This window comes from Salvelinus fontinalis, chromosome 23 (genome assembly GCF_029448725.1).
Source record: "Salvelinus fontinalis isolate EN_2023a chromosome 23, ASM2944872v1, whole genome shotgun sequence".
NCBI lineage: Eukaryota > Metazoa > Chordata > Actinopteri > Salmoniformes > Salmonidae > Salvelinus > Salvelinus fontinalis.
Genome location: NC_074687.1, coordinates 39,700,072 through 39,716,931, shown reverse-complemented (window position 1 = coordinate 39,716,931; position 16,860 = coordinate 39,700,072). Strand labels below are relative to the sequence as shown.

Here is a 16,860-nt window from a genome sequence, read left to right as displayed (position 1 = left end):
CAATACATCGTTTAACATGTTTCTACTGACTGTTACGGAACTTTTGGACATTTCGTCACGTTATAGGGGACGCGCTTTGTGACTTTGGAATTGTTTACCAAACGCGCTAACCAAAGTAGCTAATTGGACATAAATAACGGTCATTATCGAACAAATCAAGCATTTATTGTCGACCTGGGATTCCTAGGACTGCATTCTGATGAAGTTCATCAAAGGTAAGGAAACATTTATCATGTATTTTCTGGTTTCTGTTGACTCTAACATGGCGGCAAATTTGGCTATTGTTCTGAACGCCGTCTCAGACAGCGGTTGCATTAAGGAGAGGTATATCTATAATTCCATGTGTATAACTTGTATTATCATCTACATTTATGATGAGTATTTCTGTTGAAACAATGTGGCTATGCAAAATCACTTGATGTTTTTGGAACTAGTGAATGTAACGCGCCAATGTAAACTCAGATTTTTTGTTATAAATATGAACTTTGTCAAACAAAACATGCATGTATTGTGTAACATGAAGTCCTATGAGTGTCATCTGATGAAGATCATCAAAGGTTAGTGATTCATTTTATCTCTATTTCTGCTTTTTGTGACTGCTATCTTTCGCTGGAAAAATGGCTGTGCTTATTGTGGTTTGGTGGTGACCTAACATAATCGTTTGTAGTGCTTTCGCTGAAAAGCATATTTGAAATCGGACACTTTGGTGGGATTAACAACAAGATTACCTTTAAAATGATATAAGACACATGTATGTTTGAGGAATTTTAATTATGAGATTTCTGTGGTTTGAATTTGGCGCCCTGCACTTTCACTGGCTGTTGTCATATCGATCCCGTTAGCGGGATTGCAGCCATATTAATAGAAGGGGAGGGGTGATAAGACCCCTCCCTCCTTACATGTATAGGGTCCTAGACTACAGATTAACAATATGTATACAGTGGCCAGAACAAGTATTTGATACACTGCCGATTTTGCAGGTTTCCCTACTTACAAAGCATGAAGAGGTCTGTAATTTTTTATCATAGGTACACTTCAACTGTGAGAGATAGAATCTAAAACAGAAAATCACATTGTATGATTTTTAAGTAATTAATTTACATTTTATTGCATGACATAAGTATTTGATCACCTACCAACCAGTAAGAATTCCGGCTCTCACAGACCTGTTAGTTTTTCTTTAAGAAGCCCTCCTGTTCTCCACTCATTACCTGTATTAACTGCACCTGTTTGAACTCGTTACCTGTATAAAAGACACCTGTCCACACACTCAATCAAACAGACTCCAACCTCTCCACAATGGCCAAGACCAGGGAGCTGTGTAAGGACATCAGGGATAAAATTGTAGACCTGCACAAGGCTGGGATGGGCTACAGGACAATAGGCAAGCAGCTTGGTGGGAAGGCAACAACTGTTGGCGCAATTATTAGAAAATGGAAGAAGTTCAAGATGACGATCAATCACCCTCGGTCTGGGGCTCCAAGCAAGATCTCATCTCGTGGGGCATCAATGATCATGAGGAAGGTGAGGGATCAGCCCAGAACTACACGGCAGGACCTGGTCAATGACCTGAAGAGAGCTGGGACTACAGTCTCAAAGAAAACCATTAGTAACACACTACGCCGTCATGGATTAAAATCCTGCAGCGCACGCAAGGTCCCCCTGCTCAAGCCAGCGCATCTCCAGGCCCGTCTGAAGTTTGCCAATGACCATCTGGATGATCCAGAGGAGGAATGGGAGAAGGTCATGTGGTCTGATGAGACAAAAATAGAGCTTTTTGGTCTAAACTCCACTCGCCGTGTTTGGAGGAAGAAGAAGGATGAGTACAACCCCAAGAACACCACCTCAACTGTGAAGCATGGAGGTGGAAACATCATTCTTTGGGGATGCTTTTCTGCAAAGGGGACAGGACGACTGTGCCGTATTGAGGAGAGGATGGATGGGGCCATGTATCGCGAGATCTTGGCCAACAACTTCCTTCCCTCGGTAAGAGCATTGAAGATGGGTCGTGGCTGGGTCTTCCAGCATGACCCAAAACACACAGCAAGGGCAACTAAGGAGAGGCTCCGTAAGAAGCAGCTCAAGGTCCTGGAGTGGCCTAGCCAGTCTCCAGACCTGAACCCAATAGATAATCTTTGGAGGGAGCTGAAAGTCCGTATTGCCCAGCGACAGCCCCGAAACCTGAAGGATCTGGAGAAGGTCTGTATGGAGGAGTGGGCCAAAATCCCTGCTGCAGTGTGTGCAAACCTGGTCAAGAACTACACGAAACGTATGATCTCTGTAATTGCAAACAAAGGTTTCTGTACCAAATATTAAGTTCTGCTTTTCTGATGTATCAAATACTTATGTCATGCAATAAAATGCAAATGAATTACTCAAAAATCATACAATGTGATTTTCTGGATTTTTGTTTTAGATTTCGTCTCTCACAGTTGAAGTGTACCTATGATAAAAATTACAGACCTCTACATGCTTTGTAAGTAGGAAAACCTGCATAATCGGCAGTGTATCAAATACTTGTTCTCCCCACTGTATATACTGTATATTATATTCATTATATAGTTTTAGAATTGTTCCACAGTTGTTTGCTCTTTTTCTCTCTCTCACTCTCTTATAAAGAAGACCCCTCTTAGAGATGCGTGACTGAGACAGAACTCTGCAGGGGAGTGTAGGAGATAAGAGACTAGTTAGACATTCCACAATAAATCAGCTTTGGGGAGTGCACATTTATTTCCTAGCTTTTAGATAACACTGAAACTCTATGTTTGTATAGCTACAGATGCAGGGTTTTGGTCTCAGGAGTAAAAAGGTAATGACGTAGTCAGTGACATCACTAATGCGGGACTTTGGTTTAATAAAACAACTTGAGACCTTTTGTTTGATGCAGAACTTACTCAGAAACATGCGTGCTATGTTCCTGTTTGTCAACTTCTGTCTGCAATTGCATTAATAAAGGTTTTTGAATGATTTAATTAAAGATATTGTCATAATGCTAATTTCACCAATGAACCAATGATTTACAAGGACGTAAGGAACAAACCCTAACAGTAGTAAGCAAGTTCATGTGCGTTATCATGCATGCTTGTACGTAACGCTTGTACAGCCATCTTATACCCGGATGCCGCTCACTGAGCGTGACTCATATATACCGAATTGTGCTGGTCCAAATGTGTGGACTGTTCACATAAACATGAACTGTTTATCAGTCAGTTATTGTGATATCTTGTGCTACTCGAATGGCGTTAGTCCGTCGTCAGCTAAACTTACTGGGTATTTTCATCACTAGTAAATATTCACAGGAGTACAAGCTCATTTTAAAAGGACACTTCTGCCTAAACCTAACCTTTCTTCCTCAGATTTGAAATGATCACCCTGGTCCTTAGTATGTAAGCTGACGTGTATAGCTGTGCGGTGACGAATCAAAGCTTGCTATAGTTTCAGCATGTTGGATGGGTTGTTAATACTAGCATTACCTAGCATGTGGTGGGCTTGCTAAACACCCATATGGCGATCAGTGTTGGCGATCAAGCATTCATGGTCCCTTATGGGAAGCTCTGTTAGAGCTTATTCAGACACTCTGATATGCAGGCATATCTAGTAATATACAGTGCATTCGGAAAGTATTCAGACCCTTTGACTCCTTTTGTTACGTTACAGCCTTATTCTAAAATGTATTAAATAAAATATGTTCCTCACCAATCTACACACAATACTCCATAATTACGAAGCGAAAACCGTTACATTTTTGGGGAAAATGTATTACAAATAAAAAACACGAATATCTTATTTACATTAGTATGCAGACCCTTTGCTATGAGACTCGAAATTGAGCTCAAGTGTATCCTGTTTCCATTGATCATCCTTGAGATGTTTCTACAACTTGATTGGAGTCCACCTGTGATAAATTCAATTGATTGGACATCATTTGGAAAGGCAAACACCTTTCTATCAGTTGACACTTCATGTCAGAGCAAAAACCAAGCCATGAGGTCGAAGGAATTGTCTGTCGAGTTGTGAGACAGGATTGTGACGAGGCAAAGTTTTGGGGAAGGGTACAGCATTGAAGATCCCCAAGAACACAATGGCCTCCATCATTCTTAAATGGAAGAAGTTTGGAACCACCAAGACTCTTCCGAGAGCTGGCCGCCTGGCCAAACTGAGCAATTGGGGGAGAAGGGACTTGATTAGGGAGGTCACCAAGAACCCGAGGGTCACCCATGATAAAGCTCCAGAGTTCCTTTGTGGAGATGGGAGAACCTTCCAGAAGGACAACCATCTCTGCAGCACTCCACCAATCAGTCCTTTATGGTAGAGTGACCAGACGGAAGCCACTCCTCAGTAAAAGGCAAATAACAGCCCGTTTGGAGTTTGCCAAAGGCATACCATGAGAAACAAGATTCTTTGGTCTGATGAAACCAAGATTGAACTCTTTGACCTGAATGCCAAGCGTCACATCTGGAGGAAACCAAGAACCACTCATCACCTGGCCAATACGGTGAAGCATGGTGGTGGCAGCATCACACTGTGGGGATGCTTTTCAGCGGCAGGGACTGGAAGACTAGTCAGGATCGAGGTAAAGATGAACAGAACAAAGTACAGAGAGGTCCTTGATGAAAACCTGCTCCAGAGTGCTCAGGACCTCAGAGTGGGGCAAAGGTTCACCTTCCAACAGGACAACGACCCTAAGCACACAGTAAAGACAATGCACGAGTGCCTTCAGGCCAAGTCTCTGAATGTCCCTGAGTGGCCCAGTCAGAGCCCGATCTAACATCAATCTAACATCTCGATCTAACATCTCTGGAGAGACCTGAAAATAGCTGTGCAGCAACGCTCCCCATCCAACCTGACAGAGCTTGAGTGGATCTCAAATACAGCTGTGCCCACCAAATACAGCTGTGCCAAGCTTGTAGCATCATACCCAAGAAGACTTGAGATTGTAATCACTGCCAAAGGTGCTTTAACAAAGTAAAGAGTAAAGGGTCTAAATTGTTATGTAAATGTGATTTATTTTTTATTTTTCTTTTAAAAACTATTTTTGCTTTGTCATTATGGGGTATTGTGTGAAGATTGATGAGGGGAAAAAACTATTTCATACATTTTAGAATAAGGCTGTAACGTAACAAAATTTGGAAAAAGTGAAGGGGTCTGAATACTTTCCGAATGAACTATATTGGGTACATTTCTTTCGTTGTCAGGTCATCATTTATTCTTCTCTCATGGCTTACCAGCATATACCGTTAGACATTAGCCTTTAGTTCAAGTAGACTATTTTTAGGTCTAGGTTTTCATTATCAGGTCACTCTCACTGTGCAGACTGTGCATGCTGCAGATGCATAAGCTACTGCTGAGCAATTTCAGTAGGACATTAGGCTATTTAGACAAAGTGGATACTTACCTAATATTAGTTGCGGTTTTGGGGGTGTGTTAATTGTACTGTATGTTTTATGCCATGTGATGTTATGTCATGGCTGAGCTGTGGCTCTCTGCAGCAGTCTACTGTATGGTCTTCTCTCTGTACAATGTCTTCTGTTATATAAACACGTATGCCTTTTCTATTACAATTTCAGTACGGCAAATTAGCCTTATCATGCTCCAATAGCAGGGATTCAGTTCAATTTGGGTGTCAGGACCCTTCAGCGTGCCGTCTGCTCAAGAATCCATCTGTCGGCCTACTCTTCATGGCCTTAGCAAAAGCAACAAACGTATATCGGAGTACAGTATCTCTCCTCTCTCTCAGTAGCACAAGTTTGAGTTCACGTTAAGGCAACAGTGTTGGGTTTACATTACACTTTCCCAGAGGTTTGAATACACAAAGTGTTCCTTCCCTTTAATTGATTTCGAAAGTTCTGTTGGCATTATGGACTGTCACATTTGGAACATTGTCGTAATCACCAGAACTAAGACTACTTTGTCCTCTCTTTCATGTTGTGCTGCCTGCATGCTGAGCACGGGCAGTACCTGGCAAACCTCTGTTCAACATTGATGCTGGTAACCAGTGACAAGATACTGGAACTCATCACGGCTCTGGTTCCTTCGTCAGAGCTGAGTGCTCGCTCTGAGCTATTGGCGCCCAATTCTGAATCGGCGCTGCTACTGTTTCTCAATTGATCCTGGCTTCACTCTGATCCTCTGCTACTACGATGTTAAAATTGATGTATTCTGAGATTGTGAAACCTACCTGAGTTGTTGCAGTATTGCTATATGATCATGATTGTCAGCCCGTGCATAAGAAGAATATCCTCATACACCAAGATGACAGCTCTTTCCGCCTCATGGGCTTCAAAAGAGCAATCTTCAGGCAATGCGAAAGGTTACCTATCAGCCTCAATGGATTTACGTTAAGGGAAGGGTGTTTAAGGTTCATACAATGATATGAGGTCATCTTATGGCTTTCTACAGGATTGTTTTACGGTTGGGGAATACACTTTGCACTAATGTTTCTTTAATCATTGCATGAACTCACGATTTTCCGATTTAATTATGGACACTCACCTTCCCAAACGAATAGGAAGGGTAAAGGCATGACATTTATCACTACTCAAACTAACACTGCTTTCTGTCCTTTATTCCATGTTACGCTACCTGCAGTAGCGACCACTAGCCACGCTGGGCGATCAATTATTCGTCACCGATGCTGGCTAACCAATGACGAGATACTGGTTTACATCACGGCTCCGTCTCCTCTGCAAACGCTGCGGGCTATCTCCTGATATGCAGAAATTAATTTAATATCGGTGCTGCTTCAACGACTTCTCTCTGGGGCGTGGTCCTGTGGGGCGTGGGGCGTGGTCCTGTGGGGCGTGGTCCTGTGATTCCTATGAACGCTACATTAGATTAAAACGCCAAGGGGATTTTGGATGCCAAAAGTTCATCTGCGATTTCCATGTCTTATATAGTTTGCTATGTCGGTGTTCGGCCCACAGTCAGTAGCATTGCTTTGGTGGTTATCCTAACAAAGTTCAGTGGATATTAGCACAGGTGGTTGGCTGGGTGCTTATTACTTAGGATGTATTGTAGTAGATATTTCATGTAGGCCATAGATTAGGCTACTCATATAGTTCAGTGTTGGCACCTGGCGGTGCTTCTTTAGGGCGGCTGGGTTCAAACTGCTGCGTGGCAGGTAGGCAGATGGTCACATGTGCCAAGATGACACTTATCTTGCCTCTTGCCTCAAGCGATGATACGTCACAAGAGATACATTGGAGTTATACGTCGCTCAGTATGCACATATGATTAACATTCTACTTAAGATTAATTTGCATGATAGGATTGCTTTAGGGGGTCATTCGATGATATTATTTCAACGGTGCTTCTGCCATAGCTACACATAAGCGTCTGGCGTAAAGTTCTGCAGTTTTGGGGGATTGGTATAGTTTACCGCACTCACTGCCCGTAGGCTATATATATATTTTTTTTTCTTAAAAAAAAAAATGTATCCCCTTTTCTCCCCAATTTTCGTGGTATCCAATCGCTAGTAATTACTATCTTGTCTCATCGCTACAACTCCCGTACGGGCTCGGGAGAGACGAAGGTTGAAAGCTATGCGTCCTCCGAAGGACAACCCAACCAAGCCGCACTGCTTCTTAACACAGCGCGCCTCCAACCCGGAAGCCAGCCGCACCAATGTGTCTGAGGAAACACCGTGCACCTGGCCCCCCTTGGTTAGCGCGCACTGCGCCCAGCCCGCCACAGGAGTCGCTGGAGCGCGATGAGACAAGGAAATCCCTACCAGCCAAACCCTCCCTAACCCGGACGACGCTGGCCCAATTGTGCGTCGCCCCACGGACCTCCCGGTCGCGGCCGGCTGCGACAGAGCCTGGGGGCGAACCCAGAGACTCTGGTGGCGCAGTTAGCACTGCGATGCAGTGCCCTAGACCCCTGCGCCACCCGGGGGGCCTGTAGGCTATATTTTTAATGGATGCTTTGCTCCGGCATTGAGTTACCCTGAAGGAGAGTCTATATCGCGAAATCTTGCGTTAGTCATTGCTGAATAAATGGTTAAACATATTTCAATGAGGAGTTTTCTTTCTGAAATTAAGCGGAGCCAGTTCAGAAAGGAAACCCGAGTGCCCCGCCTCAGCTGACCCATCAGCTGAGATGGTACCAATTAGAGGCTAGTATTAATCACTCCTACCTTATTGGGTGGGTATTTAAGCTTTACGGGTCTGCTCTCTCAACCTGCTGCTGCACACTGCTACCGCTACTCTGCCCTGGCTTCTTGCTCCCATCACCAACCCAGCCTCCACCTGTTAGGTTATGTGTTCATGCAAGGGGGATTGGTTAAATATATTTCTATGCAGCCTTTTCTTTCTGAAGTTAGGTAAGCTTCTATTCCTAAGGTCCTGTCTGTTAAGGAATTAGGACTGTTCATCAGACAGGATGGCGGCTCTGACATGTCCATTAAGTGGTTCCGTGTGAGACTGTTTTGCAACTTCAAAGAGCACAGAGAAATGGCTGTCGCTGCTCTTTTAATAGCTGTAAATCTAAAAACGCTCTGCTAAAAGCATGTTAAGATTTTTCTGGCCACTCAGGAAAACCATTATGTAATTTTGTAATTTGTGTGAACTACCCCTTTAAGACTACCTATATGCCTATGTTTTGTGTTCCTTCACTTTTGTAGCTATTAAACTAGCATTACACTGTGCTCTTCGAAGTTGCCAAACAGTCTCACACAGAGCCACTTAATAGAAATGTCAGTTTCTCCATCATGTCTGATGAACAGTCCTAATGCCTTAACAGACAGGACCTTAGGAATGGACGCCTATCTAACTTCTCTATTCACGGTTCTTGTCTAAATTTTTATTTTTTTATTTATTTTATTTAACCAGGTAGGCAAATTGAGAAAACGTTCTCATTTACAATTGCGACCTGGCCAAGATAAAGCAAAGCAGTTCGATACATACAACAACACACAGATACACATGGAGTAGAACAAACATACAGTCAATAATACAGTGAAAAATAAGTCTATATACAATGTGAGCAAGTGAGGTGAGATAAGGGAGGTGAAGGCAAACAAAATATATATAAAAATAAATAAAAATATAAAAAGGCCATGGTGGCGAAGTAAATACAATATAGCAAGTAAAAAAAACACTGGAATGGTTGGTTTGCAGTGGAAGAAAGTGCAAAGTAGAGATAGAAATAATGGGGTGCAAAGGAGCAAAAATAAATAAATGAATACAGTAGGTAAAGAGGTAGTTGTTTGGGCTAAATTATAGATGGGCTATGTACAGGTGCAGTAATCTATGAGCTGCTCTGACAGCTGGTGCTTAAAGCTAGTGAGGGAGATAAGTGTTTCCAGTTTCAGAGATTTTTGTAGTTTGTTCCAATCATTGGCAGCAGAGAACTGGAAGGAGAGGCGGCCAAAGGAATAATTGGTTTTGGGGGAGACCAGAGAGATATACCTGCTGGAGCGCGTGCTACAGGTAGGTGCTGCTATGGTGACCAGCGAGCTGAGATAAGGGGGGACTTTACCTAGCAGGGTCTTGTAGATGACCTGGAGCCAGTGGGTTTGGCGACGAGTATGAAGCGAGGGCCAGCCAACGAGAGTGTACAGGTCGCAGTGGTGGGTAGTGTAAGGGGCTTTGGTGACAAAACGGATGGCACTGTGATAGACTGCATCCAATTTATTGAGTAGGGTATTGGAGGCTATTTTGTAAATGACATCACCGAAGTCGAGGATTGGTAGGATGGTCAGTTTTACAAGGGTATGTTTGGCAGCATGAGTGAAGGATGCTTTGTTGCGGAATAGGAAGCCAATTCTAGATTTAACTTTGGATTGGAGATGTTTGATGTGAGTCTGGAAGGAGAGTTTACAGTCTAACCAGACACCTAGGTATTTGTAGTTGTCCACATATTCTAAGTCAAAGCCGTCTAGAGTAGTGATGTTGGACAGGCGGGCAGGTGCAGGCAGTGATCGGTTGAAGAGCATGCATTTAGTTTTACTTGCTTTTAAGAGCAGTTGGAGGCCACGGAAGGAGAGTTGTATGGCATTGAAGCTCGCCTGGAGGGTTGTTAACACAGTGTCAAAAGAAGGGCCAGAAGTATACAGAATAGTGTCGTCTGCGTAGAGGTGGATCAGAGACTCACCAGCAGCAAGAGCGACATCATTGATGTATACAGAGAAGAGAGTCGGTCCAAGAATTGAACCCTGTGGCACCCCCATAGAGACTGCCAGAGGCCCGGACAACAGACCCTCCGATTTGACACACTGAACTCGATCAGAGAAGTAGTTGGTGAACCAGGCGAGGCAATCATTAGAGAAACCAAGGCTGTCGAGTCTGCCGATGAGGATGTGGTGATTGACAGAGTCAAAAGCCTTGGCCAGGTCAATGAATACGGCTGCACAGTATTGTTTCCTATCGATGGCGGTTAAGATATCGTTTATGACCTTGAGCGTGGCTGAGGTGCACCCATGTCCAGCTCTGAAGCCAGATTGCATAGCGGAGAAGGTATGGTGGGATTCGAAATGGTCGGTAATCTGTTTGTTAACTTGGCTTTCGAAGACCTTAGAAAGGCAGGGTAGGATAGATATGGGTCTGTAGCTGTTTGGGTCAAGAGTGTCTCCCCCTTTGAAGAGGGGGATAACCGCAGCTGCTTTCCAATCTTTGGGAATCTCAGACGACACGAAAGAGAGGTTGAAAAGGCTAGTAATAGGGGTGGCAACAATTTCAGCAGATAGTTTTAGAAAGAAAGGGTCCAGATTATCTAGCCCAGCTGATTTGTAAGGGTCCAGATTTTGCAGCTCTTTCAGAACATCAGCTGACTGTATTTGGGAGAAAGAGAAATGGGGAAGGCTTGGGCGAATTGCTGTTGGGGGTGCAGTGCTGTTGACCGGGGTAGGGGTAGCCAGGTGGAAAGCATGACCAGCCGTAGAAAAATGCTTATTGAAATTCTCAATTATAGTGGATTTGTCAGTGGTGACAGTGTTTCCTATCTTCAGTGCAGTTGGAAGCTGGGAGGAGGTGTTCTTATTCTCCATGGACTTTACAGTGTCCCAGAACTTTTTTGAGTTTGTGTTGCAGGAAGCAAATTTCTGCTTGAAAAAGCTAGCCTTGGCTTTTCTAATTGCCTGTGTATATTGGTTCCTAGCTTCCCTGAAAAGTTGCATATCACGGGGGCTGTTCGATGCTAATGCAGAACGCCATAGGATGTTTTTCTGTTGGTTAAGGGCAGTCAGGTCAGGAGAGAACCAAGGGCTATATCTGTTCCTGGTTCTAAATTTCTTGAATGGGGCATGCTTATTCAAGATGGTGAGGAAGGCATTTTTAAAAAATGGCCAGGCATCCTCTACTGACGGGATGAGATCAATATCCTTCCAGGATACCTCGGCCAGGTCGATTAGAAAGGCCTGCTCGCTGAAGTGTTTCAGGGAGCGTTTGACAGTGATGAGTGGAGGTCGTTTGACCGCTGACCCATTACGGATGCAGGCAATGAGGCAGTGATCGCTGAGATCTTGGTTGAAAACAGCAGAGGTGTATTTGGAGGGCAAGTTGGTTAGGTTGATATCTATGAGGGTACCCGTGTTTACGGAATTGGGGTGGTACCTGGTAGGTTCATTGATAATTTGTGTGAGATTGAGGGCATCAAGCTTAGATTGTAGGATGGCTGGGGTGTTAAGCATGTTCCAATTTAGGTCGCCTAGCAGCACGAGCTCTGAAGATAGATGGGGGGCAATCAGTTCACATATGGTGTCCAGAGCACAGCTGGGGGCAGAGGGTGGTCTATAGCAGGCGGCAACGGTGAGAGACTCGTTTTTAGAGAGGTGGATTTTTAAAAGTAGAAGTTCAAATTGTTTGGGAACAGACCTGGATAGTAAAACAGAACTCTGCAGGCAATCTTTGCAGTAGATTGCAACACCGCCCCCTTTGGCCGTTCTATCTTGTCTGAAAATGTTGTAATTAGGGATGAAAATATCAGAATTTTTGGTGGTCTTCCTAAGCCAGGATTCAGACACGGCTAAAACATCCGGGTTGGCAGAGTGTGCTAAAGCAGTGAACAAAACAAACTTAGGGAGGAGGCTTCTAATGTTAACATGCATGAAACCAAGGCTATTACGGTTACAGAAGTCATCAAAAGAGAGCGCCTGGGGAATAGGAGTGGAGCTAGGTACTGCAGGGCCTGGGTTCACCTCTACATCACCAGAGGAACAGAGGAGGAGTAGGATAAGGGTACGGCTAAAAGCTATGAGAATTGGTCGTCTAGAACGTCTAGAACAGAGAGTAAAAGGAAGTTTCTGGGGGCGATAAAATAGCTTCAAGGAATAATGTACAGACAAAGGTATGGCAGGATGTGAATACAGTGGAGGTAAACCTAGGTATTGAGTGATGATGAGAGAGATATTGTCTCTAGAAACATAATTGAAACCAGGTGATGTCATCGCATATGTGGGTGGTGGAACTGAAAGGTTGGATATGGTATAGTGAACAGGGCTAGAGGCTCTACAGCGAAATAAGCCAATAAACACTAACCAGAACAGCAATGGACAAGGCATATTGACATTAAGGAGAGGCATGCTTAATCGAGTGATCATAAGGGTCCAGTGAGTAGAGGTTGGTTGGGGTCACGGCGATCCAGACAGCTGGCCGGGTAGATGGCTATCGGTAGCAAGATAGCATAGGATGGAAGTCTATTTTTAGACACCTCGTGCGTTTCCGTCGGTAGATTAGTGGAGTTCCGTGTGGTAGAGGGGATCAATCCAATTGGCAAAATAGATATAGTGACCCAAGAAAAAATTGTCCGATATACTTATTCAGATAGCAGCCGATAAGACAGCTAACGATTAGCGGGCCCCAGATGAGCGTTCAGGTAACGTTGCGACGGAGGTGCCAGTTGGATAACTCCCTCGGGCAGATAATGTCTGCAGTCAGTCGTGAAGGCCCGATGGGGCTCCGCATCTGCAGCAACAACAACAACAACAAAAAAAACGGGTCCGGATAGGTGACTGTAGCCCAGGAATGGCTGATGGAACTCCTCAGCTGGCTAGCTCCGGAATAATTTAAGTTTGCTCCGGGATCGACGTAAGCCAATAGTCACACGGTTTGCAGCTAGCTAGCTGTGAAATCAAGGCGCAAACGTCCAGAGCCTGCGGCTGAAATCCGGGGACACTGAGAAAAATAGGCCCGGTATGCTACGGTCCGAGTCGCGTTGCACAAAAGTGTCGATAGATTATCGAGCTAAAGGAATAGCTGAAGACCACAAAACGTGGACAGCTGAAACACCAACGCTAGCCAGCAAACCGGCTAACTTCTGGGCAGCTTCAGATCAGCTACTGGCTAGCTTCTGGGTAGCTTCCGGCTAGCTTCTGGCTAGTTTCGGCCGGCTTCTGGTTAGCCTCTGGCTAGCTTCGACTGTGGATTTTCAGATTTGAGGTAAATAATACTTTTTTTTGTAATTGGTGAGGCGGGTTGCAGGAAAGCTTTTGTAGTTGAGTTCTTGGATGATAAAATATATAAAGATATGCGAAGAAAGGTGTAAATATATATGTATACAGGACACGACAATACGAGGACAAAAAAGACGTCTGAACTGCTATGCCATCTTGGATGAACAAATGTGAGAAGTAAAATCATAACCAGGTAAGACAACTGGTATAAAATGCATTCAGGTGTCTACGCTCACGAGGAGAATGTTAAGATTCCGGGTAGCCTAGACTGTTCCAGTCAGTTGTTGGATTTGAACAAGAGGTCTGCTGCAGTCTATCAGTGTTTGAAAAACCACCCATCTTTCCTTTGGGAGGTGGCACTATGTATCCCTGCCTGAGCTGACATCTAGCGCAACATATTTGCAAATATCATACGAGCACGAAAACCCTACATGGACTAGGACGGAATCATTCAAATCAATATTTCAAATCAACCCGTCCAGCAAACATGCAAAAAAAATGACAGCTTTAAATGTATAAACACAGATGAAAGGAATTTTAATATTAATGCTCATGCCAGAGTAAGTGCTCCTGAAACCATTGTTATAAAACTGCCTCACCAACCACAGTTCTCCACTTGGTTGGGTTCTTTCAATACTGCCCTGACAGTACAGTAAGTAGCAATGTGTCTTGTCATGCCTCAAAAAGCTACCACTAAGCATTAGCATGTTTTCCAATCAGCATTTATAGAGCCTGGAGTTTTTACTGCTCAGATCACATGGTCATGAAAAACTCTAAGCCTTAAAGGAAAACTCCACCCAAAATCTTTTGGTGTTTTTTTCATTGTCCGTTGTTGATATAGTCCCAAAATGTTTTGCATGTGAGCAATTATGTTTCAAAAATGTTCAAAATACAGGAATACAGCCGGTATGATGCATTTTGCATCATATGATGCTGCGTTTTGCATCATGTGATGCTAAATGCAATATACCCGCTGTGATGCTAAATGTATCTTACCCTCTGTATTTCTGTATTTTGACAGTTGAAAACTTGATTGCTCACATGCAAAACATTTTGGAACTATATCAACAACGGACAATGAAACTAATTAAACAAATACAAAAATATTGTTTTTGGGTGGAATTTTCCATTAATGACTAGTATATAATTTGTGCCAGGAATTTTTCCTGACCATATGGCGGCAGGTAGCCTAGTGGTTAGAGCATAGGGCCAGTAACCGAAAGGTTGCTGGATTAAATCCCTGAACTAACAAGGTAAAAATATGTTGTTCTGCCCCTGAACAAGGCTGTTAACCCACTGTTCCCTGATAGGCTGTCATTTTTTTCTTAACTGACTTGCCTAGTTAAATTTAAAAATAAAACAAATATGATCTGACCAGGAAAAGAAACACCAATTTCTATTTATAGTTCAACTGCATTTACCCAGAATGGCCACCACAATGTCATCCTTCAAGATCTCTATGGAGCCCCGAGACAGGAAGTAAAGTGCGGTGAGGACGTCTCCAGAGTGGACCAGGGTGTCCCCTGGGGGGGCGTGGGTGGTCTGGAAGCGCATGGCCAGGGCTCTCAGGCAGCCCTTGGTAGCTCCATGGAAGGCCTTGCAGCTCTCCAACAGATCCTGGTTGAGGTGGAGGCAGATATCTGCCTGAAGACACTCAGGGAATCCTTTTAACACCTACAGTATGTGTGGAGAAATTTAACAATTATAGGATGCAGCCAACGTGGATCACCTCTTGGGTCAGCCAATTGGGTTTTATATATTTGTTTTCATAGTTATGATCACCCTTCTCGAATGGTTACGGTATCTCAAAAGTGTTTTCATCCCCTGGAATTTAAAGTAGGCTACCTGTAGTGACAAAAACAATAAAAGGATATACTTACCTTTACAATAAGTGGGAATGAACCTAGGTTAAACTATTCCTCTGTTGGCCCACATGTAAATTACTATGATAATTAAGTGTTTCAGTGATGTAAAGTGATGCAAATGTAACTACTGTATACACTCACACAGGTTGTTTAGACCTTTCTTCACAATGAAAGATACTGTACGTTTTTATAAACAGGAAGTACCAGTGACGTAATTAATAAGTGCATCGGCGAAGTCGTGCCCAAAGTGACTGTACGTACATATCACAACCAGAATCCATGGATTACAGGCAACGTCCGCACTTAGCTAAAGGCTAGAGCTGCCGCTTTCAAGGAGCGGGACACTAATCCAGACTCTTATAAGAAATCATGCTACACCCTCCGACAAACCATCAAACAGGCAAAGCATCAATACAGGACTAAGGTTGAATCCTACTACACCGGCTCTGATGCTCATTGGATGTGGCAAGGCTTGCAAACTATCACAGAGTACAAAGGGAAACCCAGCCGTGAGCTGCCCAGTGACGCAAGCCTACTAGACGAGCTAAATGCCTATGCTTATTATGCTCGCTTTGAGGGAAGCAGCACTGAACCATGTATGAGAGAACCAGCTATTCTGGATGATCACACTCTCCATAGCCAATGTAAGTAAGACATTTTAAACAGATTACCAGGATTGGTACTTGGATTATGCACTGACCTGCTGCCAAGTGTCTTCACAGACATTTTCAACCTCTCACTGATCCAGTCTGTAATACCTACATGTTTCAAGCAGACCCCCATAGTCCCTGTGCCCAAGAACGCCAAGGTAACATGTCTAAATGACTATCGCTCCGTAGAACTCACATCTGTAGCCATGAAATGCTTTGAAATGTTTCATGTTTCACATCAACACCATTATGCCAGACACCCTGGACCCACTCCAATTTGCATACCGCCCCAACAGATCCACAGATGACACAATCTCTTGTCATGACTCTCCTGTGAGAATCCAAAGATCCGGTTACAGCTGGATCAGCTCTACAGAGCTCTCTCTCCCTCAGAGAGGGGGGAGGGATTGATGTGGGGGTTTTATGACACCTCACGTCGATCGTAAATTGTAATGCAGCAGACCGACTCTTTTTGGTTTCTAGTTTGGGGGATTGGAATGTCTTTGTGTCTTAAAAAGAGTTTGCCGCCCAAAACTACAACATAAAACAAAGGACACTGGGACAATATATTTCAACATCCGAATGTTGGGAATAATGAGAGATGGAATATGGAAAATTAATGTCTATTTTGTGATGTCATAAAATGGATTAGAAAGACGTTATAACTTTAAGAGCTTTCACACTGTATATATCAGGTTTACATCTAAATGTTGTAAAAATGTTGTAAAAATAAAAAAATATGAGAATACTGTTGTGAAGATAGCAATGTGATTTTAGCCTTCTAAATGAGAATTGTGTTTCATGCAAACTTGGGCATGGCTACTGACTGGGCACAAGTGAGCTCAGAGTTCGTGTCAACATGACGGAACACCCTCCAAGACCAGAGTGCTTAAAAGGACTCACTAATGAAATTTATATTAGACCAGAGAACGTGAGGAATTGGCCCACACGTTGAAAT

At 43.6% G+C, this 16,860-nt stretch overlaps 1 protein-coding gene across 4 annotated transcripts in view; it reads right to left on the bottom strand.

Moving 5' to 3' along the window:
* Positions 1-16,860, bottom strand: part of LOC129821312 (potassium voltage-gated channel subfamily H member 7-like) — a 120,618-nt gene that overhangs the window by 44,769 nt on the left and 58,989 nt on the right. For all 4 annotated transcript variants that reach the window (XM_055878834.1, XM_055878835.1, XM_055878836.1 and 1 more), the window contains one exon: positions 14,809-15,061. In XM_055878834.1, coding sequence (XP_055734809.1) covers positions 14,809-15,061 — 253 coding nt within the window. The remainder of the gene's footprint in view (positions 1-14,808; positions 15,062-16,860) is intronic.